Source organism: Lepidochelys kempii, chromosome 7 (genome assembly GCF_965140265.1).
Source record: "Lepidochelys kempii isolate rLepKem1 chromosome 7, rLepKem1.hap2, whole genome shotgun sequence".
Taxonomy (NCBI): Eukaryota; Metazoa; Chordata; order Testudines; family Cheloniidae; genus Lepidochelys; species Lepidochelys kempii.
The window spans coordinates 52,436,829-52,452,079 of record NC_133262.1 but is presented as its reverse complement, the minus strand read 5'-3'; the positions used below and the strand labels follow the sequence as shown (position 1 = coordinate 52,452,079).

General features: G+C 43.6%; 1 protein-coding gene across 1 annotated transcript in view; it reads left to right on the top strand.

Annotated features, from left to right (window-relative positions):
- EMC3 (ER membrane protein complex subunit 3) overlaps window positions 1-13,676 on the top strand; it is a 31,998-nt gene extending 18,322 nt beyond the window's left edge. Inside the window, exons 5-9 of the mRNA XM_073352758.1 lie at window positions 579-683; window positions 6,028-6,109; window positions 6,297-6,376; window positions 9,477-9,559; window positions 13,442-13,676. Of these exons, the coding sequence (XP_073208859.1) occupies window positions 579-683; window positions 6,028-6,109; window positions 6,297-6,376; window positions 9,477-9,559; window positions 13,442-13,570 (479 nt within the window). The 3' untranslated portion in view covers window positions 13,571-13,676. The remainder of the gene's footprint in view (window positions 1-578; window positions 684-6,027; window positions 6,110-6,296; window positions 6,377-9,476; window positions 9,560-13,441) is intronic.
- Window positions 13,677-15,251: the final 1,575 nt, after the last annotated feature.

The window sequence follows — 15,251 nt, the reverse complement described above, 5'->3', positions numbered from 1 at the left end:
AAGCTAAATTCAATTCTGCCACATATGCAGCCCTCCTGAAGTCAACTGGGGTTAGGGTCAACTAGGAGCTGGCTCCAGCACCCAGCAGGGAAACAATTTGTCTTTCTAAATTCCTAGTCAAGCTGAAATTTTTCAGGGGAAACCTCTGAGCTCTGCGGAGATGCAGGTAGAGTTCTGTCCTAAAAAGCTTGCAGGAGATAGCATTCTTGGCAGTACTGTGAATTCAGAACCCTGGACTCTGTTTTGCTTTGTGCCCCCATTTCAGGTCAATGTAATGGATTGCATAGTTGAAGTGACACCACTTCCTTAATACTGGGTGCTATTCACCTCCTTTGTAAAGTGCTTTGAGATCTACTTATGAAAAGCACTATATAAAAGACCTAGGTGGGGGTCTTGTCATCATGATTAACCTCTCATTCACTCCTTATTGATATACAACCCACTTTTTCAGTCAAGCTAAGTGACCTCTTACATTGTTTTCCTTTAACTACCATCAGAAAGGCAGGCTGTGACAAAACATCTGGGAAGGCAGCGTGTAATCAGTGCTTAATGTACTGTGTTCAATCTGTACCTGATAGATCCTACTATGCTGACGGATATGATGAAAGGGAATGTAACCAATGTTCTACCCATGATCCTTATCGGCGGTTGGATCAACATGACGTTCTCGGGCTTTGTAACAAGTAAGTGTCATGGAGCAATATGCAATGGTTTCATGCAGGCATTAGGCCACATCAGAGCCTTGTTACCTCTGCCTAAGCATGGGCTGAGCTAGTGGAGTGAAATGAGTGTAATCCTGGCTCTAAAGAGGCACAGCAGATTTCTCCCCTCTTGACCAAATGGAAGGGGAATAGAATCTCCAAATCCACCATCAATAACTACACATATAAAAAGAAAAGGAGTACTTGTGCTTCATTGGAGCTGTAGCTCACGAAAGCTTATGCTCAAATAAATGTTAGTCTCTAAGGTGCCACAAGTACTCCTTTTCTTTTTGCGAATACAGACTAACACGGCTACTACTCTGAAACTACACATATAAAGTGATGCTAAATTAGCTGTTTCCACTCAAGAAAGAGATCTTGGAGTCATCCTGGATAGTTCTCTGAAAACATCCACTCAATGTGCAGTGGCAGTCAGAAAAGCTAAGAGAATGTTGGGAATCATTCAGAAAAGGATAGATAAGACAGAAAACATATTGCCTCTATATAAATCCCTGGTACGCCCACATCTTGAATACTGTGTGCAGATATGGTCACCCCATCTCAAAAAAGATATATTGGAATTGGAAAAGGTATAGAAAAGGGCAACAAAAATTATTAGGGGCATGGAACAGCTTCCATATGAGGAGAGAATAATAAGACTGGGACTTTTCAGCCTGGATAAGAGATGACTAAGGGGGGAATGAGATAGACGTCTATGAAATCATGACTGCTGTGGAGAAAATATGGAAGTGTTATTTACTACTTCTCATAACACAAGAACTAGGGGTCACCAAATGAAATTAATAGGCAGCAGGTTTAAAACAAACAAAAGGAAGTATTTCTTCACACAACTCAGTCATCCTGTGGAAATCTTTGCCAGAGGATTTTGTGAAGGCCAAGACTATATCAGGATTCAAAAAAGAACTAGATAAATTTGTGGAGGATAGCTCTATCAGTGGGTATTAGCCAGGATGGGCTGGGATGGTGTCCCCAGCCTTTATTTTGCCAGAAGCTGGGAATGGGCCGCAGGAGATGGATCACTTGATGGATCACTTTAATTTTCCTGATATCTGCTGGGAGAGCAATACAGCGGTGCATAGACAATCCGGGAAGTTTTTGGAAAATGTAGGGGACAATTTCCTGGTGCAAGTGCTAGAGGAGCCAACTAGGGGGGGAGCTTTTCTTGACCTGCTGCTCACAAACCGGGAAGAATTACTGGGGGAAGCAAAAGTGGATGGGAATTTGGGAGGCAGTGACCATGAGTTGGTAGAGTTCAGGATCCTGACACAGGGAAGAAAGGTAAGCAGCAGGATACGGACCCTGGACTTCAGGAAAGCAGACTTCAACTCCCTTAGGGAACGGATGGGTAGGATCCCCTGGGGGACTAACATGAAGGGGAAAGGAGTCCAGGAGAGCTGGCTGTATTTCAAGGAATCCCTGTTGAGGTTACAGGGACAAACCATCCCGATGTGTCGAAAGAATAGTAAATATGGCAGGCAGCCAGCTTGGCTTAACGGTGAAATCCTAGCGGATCTTAAACATAAAAAAGAAGCTTACAAGAAGTGGAAGGTTGGACATATGACCAGGGAAGAGTATAAAAATATTGCTCGGGCATGTAGGAATGAAATCAGGAGGGCCAAATCGCACCTGGAGCTGCAGCTAGCAAGAGATGTCAAGAGTAACAAGAAGGGTTTCTTCAGGTATGTTGGCAACAAGAAGAAAGCCAAGGAAAGTGTGGGCCCCTTACTGAATGAGGAAGGCAACCTAGTGACAGAGGATGTGGAAAAAGCTAATGTACTCAATGCTTTTTTTGCCTCTGTCTTCACTAACAAGGTCAGCTCCCAGACTGCTGCACTGGGCAGCACAGCATGGGGAGTAGATGGCCAGCCCTCTGTGGAGAAAGAGGTGGTTAGGGACTATTTAGAAAAGCTGGACGTGCACAAGTCCATGGGGCTGGACGAGTTGCATCCGAGAGTGCTAAAGGAATTGGCGGCTGTGATTGCAGAGCCATTGGCCATTATCTTTGAAAACTCATGGTGAACGGGGGAAGTCCCAGATGACTGGAAAAAGGCTAATGTAGTGCCAATCTTTAAAAAAGGGAAGAAGGAGGATCCTGGGAACTACAGGCCAGTCAGCCTCACCTCAGTCCCTGGAAAAATCATGGAGCAGGTCCTCAAAGAATCAATCCTGAAGCAATTACATGAGAGGAAAGTGATCAGGAACAGTCAGCATGGATTCACCAAAGGAAGGTCATGCCTGACTAATCTAATCGCCTTCTATGATGAGATTACTGGTTTTGTGGATGAAGGGAAAGCAGTGGATGTATTGTATCTTGACTTTAGCAAAGCTTTTGACACGGTCTCCCACAGTATTCTTGTCAGCAAGTTAAAGAAGTATGGGCTGGATGAATGCACTATAAGGTGAGTAGAAAGTTGGCTAGATTGTCGGGCTCAATGGGTAGTGATCAATGGCTCCATGTCTAGTTGGCAGCCGGTGTCAAGTGGAGTGCCCCAGGGGTCGGTCCTGGGGCCGGTTTTGTTCAATATCTTCATAAATGATCTGGAGGATGGTGTGGATTGCACTCTCAGCAAATTTGCGGATGATACTAAACTAGGAGGAGTGGTAGATACGCTGGAGGGCAGGGATAGGATACAGAGGGACCTAGACAAATTGGAGGATTGGGCCAAAAGAAATCTGATGAGGTTCAATAAGGATAAGTGCAGGGTCCTGCACTTAGGACGGAAGAACCCAATGCATTGCTACAGACTAGGGACCGAATGGCTAGGCAGCAGTTCTGCGGAAAAGGACCTAGGGGTGACAGTGGACAAGAAGCTGGATCTGAGTCAGCAGTGTGCCCTTGTTGCCAAGAAGGCCAATGGCATTTTGGGCTGTATAAGTAGGGGCATAGCCAGCAGATCGAGGGACGTGATTGTCCCCCTCTATTCGACATTGGTGAGGCCTCATCTGGAGTACTGTGTCCAGTTTTGGGCCCCACACTACAAGAAGGATGTGGATAAATTGGAGAGAGTCCAGCGAAGGGCAACAAAAATGATTAGGGGTCTGGAACACATGACTTATGAGGAGAGGCTGAGGGAACTGGGATTGTTTAGTCTGCAGAAGAGAAGAATGAGGGGGGATTTGATAGCTGCTTTCAACTACCTGAGAGGTGGTTCCAGAAAGGATGGTTCTAGACTATTCTCAGTGGTAGAAGAGGACAGGACAAGGAGTAATGGTCTCAAGTTGCAGTGGGGGAGGTTTAGGTTGGATATTAGGAAAAATGTTTTCACTAGGAGGGTGGTGAAACATTGGAATGTGTTACCTAGGGAGGTGGTAGAATCTCCTTCCTTAGAAGTTTTTAAGGTCAGGCTTGACAAAGCCCTGGCTGGGATGATTTAATTGGGGATTGGTTCTGCTTTGAGCAGGGGGTTCTCAGTATTGGGCTTAAGAGAAATGTTGAACACATGCTGAGTACCCTGAAGCCTATTTCTGTAGCCTTGAGCAAAATGCAGGGAAATAGCTGCTTTATTGCTGACGCTGTTGAAATTTGGAAGGAACTGAGATCTTAAAGAGAGAAATATGCAATGACAGAGTTAAATTACAAGCATTAAAAAAAAAAAAAAAACCACACGAATGGGACAAGCACTATCTCTAGCTCATTTTCCTGGAAATATTCTCAATACTCGCTACCAGGGTCAAACCTTAACTGCTGAAGAAGAGGAGTTGGCTACGACATGGACATCCAGCAACCAACCCTCCATAATGCCAACTATAATAAACTTCAGAGCTAAGGGTGAACTGTTCAAGAAATATGTTTGCTGATGGAAAAGGAGTACTTGTGGCACCTTAGAGACTAACACACCAGTGAACTGGTGGAAGTCACTTAAGCACTTGGATTCAGAGACTGTTGAAATGATAATCTCACTTTTAACTGCAGTAGCTTCTTCTGCCGATGTAGAAAGAATATTTTCTTCCTTTGGACTAATTCATTCCAAATTGAGAAATCGTTTGGGACCTCAAAAAGCAGGAAAGCTTGTTTTTCTTTTCCAGATTATGAATAAACAGGAAAATGAAGGTGAAGATGACTGAGTTAGCTGCAGAAGCCAATATTTTAAGTTTTTCATGTTGACCTACCTGACTGTCGATTTAATTTGTTTTGTTTTTAAATATTTCAATTTAACTATTTTAGTTAAAAACAATCTTAATAAAAACAAACCTGATTTTAAAAAACTTGAATGTTCAACTAAATTCAAAAATTCATATGCTTGTTTTGTTAAAATATTATAAGTTTTCTGTTGAAGAAAAAAATATCCAGAATACATAACGTTGTTGTTTTAGTTAAATAAAACAATTTACATGTCTGTCTGGTGATGTTCTCCTCCTAATACAGCATGGCAAGAAAATCCTCCAAATATTAATGATTAACCTGTTGAATTGGAGATAGTTCACCTCCCAGTGACTTCATAAATATCTGCTTCAATTACCTTTGGTAAATGAAATAACCAAACAATCATTCATTTTCTGATATAGCTGTAAGACTAATCTGAAAAGTTTTCAAAATAAAGTCACTTTAAAAATGTATAGTGTGTACCTTCTAAAAATGAAACCTACGTTATCTCTGAGTTGTGAAGAATATGTATTAAGGTTATAACCACCAACAAGAATGCACTTTTATGTAGAAATCCATGATTAAATCGAGTCTTCCTGACTAGTGATTTAAATCAAATTCACCCTGCCTACTGGCACTATTGTGATTAAGCAGACATCCACTAACATCTAGCAGGGAATGGGAGATACTCAGTATTTATGGCAGAGTTGCACTCTATTTGATGCAATGGCTCATTCACTCAGTGACAGTGGAGAGAGAAACACTTCTTCAAAAATAGCAAAATATGACCATGAAATACAGACACTGGTAGGTGCAGTTGAGAGCAGGTGTAGCACCAATAACTGCTTGGAACTTTTTTTATTGCCTAGATTTGAAGTTGACAGAGTAGGTTTCCTTCCACACGTGTAAGAGTCAAGTCACACTAAGTAACTAATGCAGTGGGTTCCAAACATATATACTTTCCTTCAGTTTGGAGTTTGTTTTACTCCTGCTGTTTGTGAGATGACTCTTGTCCATCATGGATGTGTTAATAGCAGTGATTATTTGGTTTATTTTCAAAAACCCTTTAAAATTTGACTTTTACTGGGAGTTAAAAAAAATAAGTGAGTTCTGTATACATCAGCTGAAAAATGTTAATACCAAGAGGAACAGCTGATTGTGGAACAGCTCTGCAGTTGCTTACCACTGTTTGTGAGATCGTCTTGTTTGCCTTCCTTACAGCAAAGGTACCATTTCCCCTGACGCTGCGCTTTAAACCAATGCTGCAGCAGGGAATTGAGCTGCTCACTTTGGATGCATCCTGGTAAGAGCTTTGTTTTTTAATCAATACATCACACAGGCTGGGAATGGTGGAACTTGGCTATGAAAAGCTTAGAATGAATGAGTGCCTCTGCCTGTACAAGCATGCCTGAAGTGAGATCAGAAGATAGGCATCCTGCATTCAGGCACTCATTGAGCTGAAATCTAATCTCTTTGTTTTGGTTTGTCAGGGTGAGTTCTGCTTCATGGTACTTCCTGAATGTGTTTGGACTTAGAAGCATTTATACGCTCATCCTGGGTCAAGATAATGGTAAGACCCTATTGTTTGTGTTTTTAACTGGTTTCTGCTTGTGTTGGAGAGATCATCTGAGTGAATACAAGACTCCCAGCAGGACCAGGAAAGTCATGAGTTGTCCTGTCAGACCCTTATGTTACTCAGTCCTACCACTATCCTCTCTGAATGGATGACAGTATGGCTAGCCTTGGAAGTCTAATCCATTGCCCATTCACTGACTGTTAATAACCTTCCAATTTTATTTATTTGGGCATAAGCTTTCATGGGATATAACCCACTTCATCAGATGCATGGAGTGGAAAATACAGTAAGCAGGTATAAATATACAGCACATGAAAAGATGGAAGTTTCCTTACCAAGTGGGGGGTCCGTGCTACCGAGGTCAATTCAATTAGGGTGGAGGTAGCCAGTTGCCTTTTCCTTCATTAGCCTCAAACAGGTGGGGAGAAATCTCTAAATCTGTTTGGATTTTTAGCTTTAAAGAAAAGCGCAAAGACTTAACTAGTCTTTGCTTCTAGATGCGGGGCAGTGGGACAACTGGTTGCTGTCAAAAGTTTCTTGGCTGGGAAGCTAGGAGTTCACATCTCCCTCCTCCCCACACACCTCGTATATAAATGTTCTCTCCGCCCCTGCTCACAGGGAAGAGAAACACAGGAGTTGCAGCCCCTGCCCACTTCAGTAAGCCTCAGCCACCTCAGAGAAAGGGCTGGAAGCAGGTATTGGGTTTGAGACTCATGCCAAAACACCAGGCAATAACCCCAGAACTCCTGGAGCTTTCCCCCAACAACTTTTACAGTTCACTCTTGTGCCTCCAAGTTAGAATCTCTGATCCACTGGAAGGGTGGGGACAGCAGAAAATAAACTGAAGTTTACATCAGAACAGCAGGGGCTGCTGTACTGACTGCAACAGTGGCTGCAAATGTCAGGATCGTGGATGCTACTAAAGAAGAATATGCAGCCAAGGTCCTAAGAGTTCATTGTTTCAGGCTCACTCTGGGACAAAGGAGAGGGGGGTAAATTGTCTCAGCCTGGCCTTCTATAGGCATCAGTCTCCATCTCCGTGGCTCTGCCTTTTTAGGGATTGTCATGTCCATCTTTAGGATGGTTCTGAGAAAAGACTTTCCCCGTTACCTATTTAAAAATTGACTTGTGTTGAGAAACCCTGATGTGAAATCCCCACCAAGGACTATGAACAAGCATTACAAGCTGACTCAGGCAGCATGGCTTAGTGGCCACAGGATGGATCATTTGTAGCTGTGTTCAGTTTTCTTCCATTGCATTAGAAGTTACATCCCTAGGAGGGGTTGTATTAGATAGCTAGAGAGAGACCCCACAAAACTCAGTTTTTCTTCTCTGACGATCCCGTTAAAACAAACGGGATAAAACTGCCTTTCCAGTCATCCCTTTCACAAAAGAGATCAATCCTTGAGATTCCCAGAGCTCTGTCATCAGCAGGTCCCAAGAGTCATCAGAGGACTGTTCTTCCAGTACAGACCCCTGCCATTCTGGCTGGTAACTGCCCCCAAACCCTTCACAAAGAAGATGGTGGATGCTGTAGCTCTAAGGGAGAAAAGCTAGTGGTGTTCTGCCATATTTGGGTGAGTGGAGCTGGCCTTCCTCAGCCTGTACAGTAGACCCTACTTTAATCAACATATGCAAATCTTTTTTCCAGAACCTGAGTCTGATAATAGATGAGAAGAGCTGTTCCATCCCAACTCAACAGTAGACTCTAACCAGGGAGTCCTTCAGCACAAAGAGAGCTCTTGCTTAACTCTCCATGGACAGAATTCTAAAGTGAGATCACCGAGTTCTTCTAGTACAAGACCAGGAGTTTTCAGCTAAGGATCTTCCAAGTCTGCCAGCTCTGGTGCCATAGTTGCAATGGCACACTGAATCCATTAGCTATTTGCACGGAAGTCAGAAATTCATTTCTCTGAGCTGAACATGCTGTTTCCTCCACTACTAGTGCAAACTGCACAGCTGGCATCTTCGGAACAATGCTCACAGGAATGATGCTCTGAGTAGCCAAATGCCAGGCTCTCCAGCCCATCAGACTAGTATCATGTAGCCTAGAAAATGTTTCCATGCATGTAACTGAGCTTCTAAAGGAAGTTTGATTACAGTCTCCTGGAATTAATAGAAGTACAAATGGCCTTCAAGCTGCTGGTCAATGGTCACCCAAAAAAACCAAACCACAGCTGGTAACCCACATCACTTACCAATGAGGTAGTGAGAGCAGAGTTCTTCCCAAAATGAAACTACTGCTATTCCACTGGGCCAAGCATAACTGGCTTTTTATTATTTGAGTGACACAAACAGGGCCATACAGCTGGATATGGTTTCTAAACATCTACCAGTGCAGGCTAGCAGAGATTCCCTACCTTGCATTTATCAAGGTTCACTCCGCTTAAGTCATTGCAGGTTTTTACACCCAAGAAAAGTGAAGCTTTAGTAGGAAAGCTGGGCAGAACCATCACCAAAAGGGCTAATAGCATTCTCCCCACAGCTTCTCTGGACATTGCAGGTTCAGTAGGAACATCCTCTGGGCAGAAGATTACTGAAGCCTTTCACTACGGGCAGTTCGCTTGTTCAAGATGAGTTTTGTTTTTCCTTCATTGTTTCTGGCCATTAGCCATTTTAGCGTTAGTTTCCATGGAATGTTTTCAGTTTGGAGATCTGTGTAGCTGTGACACTTTGCCTTTTGCCTAGTCAAATAGTCAGTGGGAATGCTAAAAAGATCCTGCACTGGTGGAGAGTCTGAGGTTGTGTGTCTGTATCTTTGGAAGCCATTAAGTTGGAGAAGGCAGGGTCTGTCAGTAAGGGGACAAAATGTAAACTTGCACATGGAGGAAAGTTACCCATACATCTGCACTGGTGCTCAGCATGGCTCAGGAAGGAATTAGCAGATGAGAAACATTCCTTTCCACTCTGCCTCATGAGCATATGTTACTGTCATCCTGCAGGGTCATCATAGCATGATCATGTGGATGGGTGCCTGCAACTCTCTAGCCTACAGTTCCGATCCAGAAATTCTTCTCTGGTGGTACAGTGCTTTCAAGAGCTCTCTGTCCATGTGGAGTGAGTAAATATCCACTCTTGTTTCTCTCTGTTGCAGCTGCAGACCAATCTAGGGTGATGCAGGAACAGATGACAGGAGCAGCAATGGCCATGCCCGCAGATACTAACAAAGCCTTTAAGGTACAGTATTGCTTAAATTTCCAAATTCACTTGTGTGTGCTGTACGTTTACAAACCTATGTACTGTATGCAGCCCCTCTTCCCTTACTCACTGCCTGGAAAACACAGGTCCTCTGAAGGAGTGAGGAAAGAGGATGAATGGAGATCTGTGAAGGTAATATTCTGCTAACTCCTGTTATAGATAAGTAGCCCAGCTATCTCATGAAATAGCCTCCACCTTTTCCCTGTTCTTGGAGATTAACAGAGCAGAAGAAACCACCTCAGGAGGAAATGCTGCTCTTCATTAGCACTCCAAGCTACAGAACAGCACTTTCAAAGTGGCCTATTGTGCCTTGGCATTGAGAGAGTATTTCTGCATAATGATATCCAAACACTTTTTCCACAAATCTGAGCTGGCATATGACTAACACAGAAAGTAGAAGCTTCCATAGTGTTAGTGGAATGGGCTTTCTAGTCATCTGAAGTAAACCTAGTTATTTACAGGTCTGTCTGAATACAAGAGAGGATCCATTTGGACAAGCTCTTAATTTATTTTCCTCTTTGGACCTTCCCCCAAATGAAGCAAATAACCTGGATGACTTCACAAAAGGGGTTGTTGGGTCATTGTGAAGCTGAACACAAGCCCAACTCATGGAGCAGGTCTATGATGGAGCTTGGAAAAGAAATCAGTAGAGGGGTCTAGCTCAGATGAAAGTGTGCCCCCCTTTTGGCAAAATTTTTGGATGAGGAGAAAGCACAACTTCATCTTTATGAAAAGCCACCAAAGTGGTCAGGGGAATGAGTTATCAAGAGTTGGAGTATCCTCACCTGCCTGGCAGAGGCGAGTACAGTCAGGAAGGTAGCTCAAGGACAGAAAGTATAAAGAGCACTCAGACAGAAGTTCTGAGTTTAGTGACGCTGAAATTTAAATCCAACAAAACTAGTGAAGCGGCACTGGAGAGTTAAAATGCCCGAGGCTCTTCCTGAATTGAAAAACTTGCTTGCTGATGAGCAAAGATAACAGGCAGAAACAACAGCCAGGTGAACTTCCAGGGAAGATCAGGGTTAGCTGGGCTCCTAGATGGATCATTCCAAGCTCTCTCTGTAAAAATCTTGTAGGATTTCATCAGCACCTGACAGCGTAATCTGGAAAACCCAGAGAGCTGGGAGTCCTGTGATACGGATTGTTAAAGGTATGGAAACTGTGTCCATGTGTGAGGCTTATCTGTCACTCAAGAAGAAAAGATTGGGCATGACTGACAGGAACAGAAAATTCTCAAGCCTGAGCATTAGTAATAGAACTTGAGCCTAAGTGAGGTTAGTGTGTCGTACGTGCTTCATCTTGCCTTGTGAAAGACCAAGGCAGAGAAGGAAAGCATAAATACTGGAAGCCTGAGCCCAGGGAATCAGAGAGGTGCCTTGAAGAGCTACTCAACCTCTGCCTGCTTGATGACACAATTACTGGTACTTGGGGCATTGACCTGCAATATCAAGAACTATCTTGTCTGCCTGCACCTGACAGAACTACGGTTGCCACAGTTCTCCCAAGCAGTCTCTGTACCCACTCACACACTGGGACACTCCTAGGACTTCCCCTTCTGGTTAATGGAAATGTAAGGAGTGTAGTAACTGCCTCCTCCTCCCCCCACCACCACTAGCCTGCTCCCACCACTTCCCACAAACCATGACTAGAGCATTCCCATGCTGCTGCCTGTGAAGGGAGTTAGTCAGGCTGATGGTCTGCCCCTGAAAATGCTTTGATTCAGTGAGTTTCCTGAGCTCTGTGGTAAAAGACACCATTTAGCCACGGGCCCAACCTGTGGAGGGACCAGCCAAACTACAGCCAATGTCCAGACGTTGCTTATTGATGAGCAATCCCCAGAACATCCCTGCTCCACACTGCCTGGTAATCTCATACTTCATAGACAACCTGTCTCAAATTAAGCATAATCCAGGAGTCAGAACAAGGGACTCAAGATTTATTCCCAGACCAGCTATGGGTGACATAAGGAGTTTGTAATTGGTGGGGTGACTCAGCAGAAAAAGGACAGTAATCATCCACAAGGATTTTTCTCAGCTGAAAAAAATCTTTTCCTATTTAAATCAAGGCATATTAGCATTAGCAAAACAAACATAAGATTCCCCAGCCGGGGTTCATCTATCCCCCTGAACCTGGAGCCCTGCCTTCCCACACCCATTGTTCTAGGCCTCAGCACCTGTTCAAGGGAAGAGGGGAAGTCAGTTTAATCCCTTGCTTACTGAGGGGAGCACCCTCTGTCACAGTCCTTGAGACTCTATGCCACAGGCAAGAAGGAAATCAAGAGATCCTTCTCAGCTTTGATAGCAGCCACCAAATCCTGCCTAGCTATTTCATCCTAGACTGTCTTTGCCCAACCTCAGACCCAGGAGCTTCTTGCTGTTAAGAGCTCTCACCTTAATTCAGCAGGGAAATTCAGTGGCCTCATTGGTTCCGAAGATGCAGAATGAAGCAGTGGTGCCATTCTCCTGATCAAAATGGACTGTTCACCAGTACATTCTCATACAAGAGAGACCCTTTCCTCTTAAGATTGGTGAAACCGAGAGCACTCGGGAGCACTGCTCAGTGATCATCAGTGCCTCCTTCAGAGAAGACAAACTACCATGTCCATGAAGGATGCTGGACTTCAGCCACTTCTTAACAAGAGTGCTGGGTACCTTCTTACTGACATCAAGAACAACATAAGAGCGTCCGTAATGGGTCAGACTAAAGGTCCATCTATCCCAGTATCCTGTCTTCCGACAGTGACCAATACTAGGTGCCCCAGAGCAAATGAACAGAACAGGTAATCATCAAGTGATCCATCCCCTGTCACCCATTCCCAGCTTCTGGCAAACAGAGGCTAGGGACACCATCCCAGCCCATCCTGGCTAAGAGCCATTGATGGACCTATCTTCCAATGACTTTTTAGAATCTAGAACCTGCCTGTTTTTATAAAAGACAAATAAGACTTCTGCCATGTTTGTTTCTTCCCTGTGGTATTTTAAGTCATCCTAAGTTTATTTTTTTGAGAATAGAGAAGTTTCATTACCATTCAGACATGTGTATAAGCTCAGTCACAAACAAATCAACCCCATTAGTTTGTCTTTAAAAATAGAATTCTTGTGTGTTTGCTGATTATGGTTACACTGTAACCGATTACACTGCTAATGACTCAGGAAATAACAGGGATTTCTGCCCCAGCGTCAGTGAGGTGAAAATGGGACCTGTATGGAAGGTTCGGCAGAAATTCTGCTAGACTGTTGCTCCAGCTGCAGCGCTGGAACTGCTGACCTTAGAGGAGACAGTCTGAGCAGCCCACTCCAGTCTTACAGAGTGTATAAGCTCCACAGCCTCCTGGGACCTGCAGAGGGGATAGCCCCAACCCTGTGGATGTCATCAATTCTGACATGAGGCCTGCAGAATTCTCAGAGGTACAGCTAATCTTAGCAATGTCTCCCAAGTGAATTACCTATTGCCAAGAGGCACTGCTCCCCTGGGGACAAACAAATCCAGCCAATGTGGCATTTGTAGTCTCGGGCGGTTTAGAGGGAGAACAGTACTCTAAAAAGTTAGAGGCCTTTTCAGAAAGAAGAAAAGCCTCATTTTTCAAATTTTTTGTAAGCATAAAAGGCCTTACATCTCTGAAATGCTTTAATTAACCAACTTTTCAGATATGTTCTTCAATAAGAGTAGGCTACTTGTGAGTAATTTCATGCAGAAAGTATTTATTTTGAGGAAGGAGTGTGAAATTGGGCATAGTCCTGTTTGTTTATACAGAACATTGCACCATCCTTGAAGAGAATATGCACAGGAAGTGACAAGAGAACTGTTTTAATACTCAGCCCTCTCTGTTTCTTCCTCCCCTTCTATTTACTCTCCCTGTAGACGGAATGGGAAGCTTTGGAACTGACTGATCATCAGTGGGCATTAGAGGATGTGGAAGAAGAGCTCATGGCAAAAGATCTCCACTTTGAAGGCATGTTTAAGGAAGAGTTACAGATGTCTATCTTCTGAAAGCAGAGTTGAGTTTTCATGCAAAGATGTTTAAAAAAAAAAATCTGTTACTTACTAAAATATACTGTACTTTTTGATGCTCAGAATAAAAGAGATCAGAACCGCAGTTATCTAACTTCCACTAATGTGAGACTCAAAAGAGTTATTGTTCCCATCGGTCTTCAAGGTATATTTGATCCAAAGGGGATCAGTATAGGTTTCCAGTTACTACGAGAGGTTTTTCTTTTTAGAAGACATGCATCTTTCAGTCATGACAGCTAAAACAAGAGGCTTATTGACAAACAATAACTTCTAGTTCTATCATAAACAAATGAAAAATAGGGTTTTGGAGATAAAGACCTCAAAACTTCACTACAACACTTCAAACATCAAACAGATGAAGTAATGCACTAGTCACCTGTATTTTCTCCTTTAAATCATCCAGACAGCTAGAAATGCAATTGATCTTTGATGTTAAAACAGTCAAACAAAGTCAAAAATATAACCATATCAGAAGAAGAAATGCAGAACTGAAGTACCAAAAAACTATATCGCTCATCTTTCAGAATCAGCCTCAACATTCAGTTTCCTCAGGTTTTGATTTTTTCTCCTTGTGTTTATAGTCTTTTCCCGTTTTATCAGGTTTTGTTTTCCTCTGAGAAAACCATACAAAGAAAAAAAACCTTGAAATAACACTGAACGAATACCACACAAGCAACTGTTGTCAGAATTATTGTTCCTCTGAAAAACCAAGATATAAAGTGCAGTTTGCAGATGTATGTAATATATATTCCACTCATTTTGACCTAAGATGATGTGTAACAGGGAGCACAAGAAGTACAGTCCACATTCGCCAAATTCACACTGCCCTTGGAAACGTTAATATTGGATTATGGTTCTTGGTGTTTTTACTGTACTTAACTGTTTGCATAGACTTAATGTGATATAAGTATGTGTAACAGTGACCTGGTGTCTACAACTTAAGTTACTAGTAAAATAATTCTTGCTTTGATGGTACTGCAGCTAGTGCTAAACTGCTTTGTGACAGTGGACACTCACCTCACATGAGTTCCTCCTATCATTTGGGTGTGGTGCTGTAACCTTCCCCCACCCCCACCTGGTGCCCCCCTATAAGCTGTCAACCTTGCTTGACAGGTCTTCAGTGGCTCAGCCCTCCAGCCAAGTAACAGTCAAAAAATGAATGAACCTCTTCCAGGGTAGCAAAGAGTTTAACAAACTCCGCAGGGTCTTCAGACCAATCCATGAGCCCTTTAACTCCCACACATCACTCAGGCTTGTCCCCTTCTCGGGGCTTAGCCCACTTTCCCAGTGGAGGAACCCAGGCCCACCCACCACTCCCAGTGAGCCTATCTACAGCAGCCTATACTGCCTCCTTTAGTTGGTTGCTGCTGTTTTCCCTGAGCCTCTACCCATCTGGTGCCTTTCCTTTCACCCATTACCTGAGAGTTAAAGCTTTCAGGTCTTCTCTCTCCCAGGTCCAGTAAATGCAGGCAGTCAGGCTCCTGTGACCACCACAAAGTACCTGTCCTCACCCCACTGGTCCCAGTCAGGAACTGACCTGCCAGGGCCCTGCGTCCTTTTATCTGAGCCTGCTGGGCTCTGATTGGCTGCTTACATGCAGACCTAGAGGACCCACCCTCACTGCTCCTTCTTGTGGCAGGACCACAGGGCCTCCAGCAGG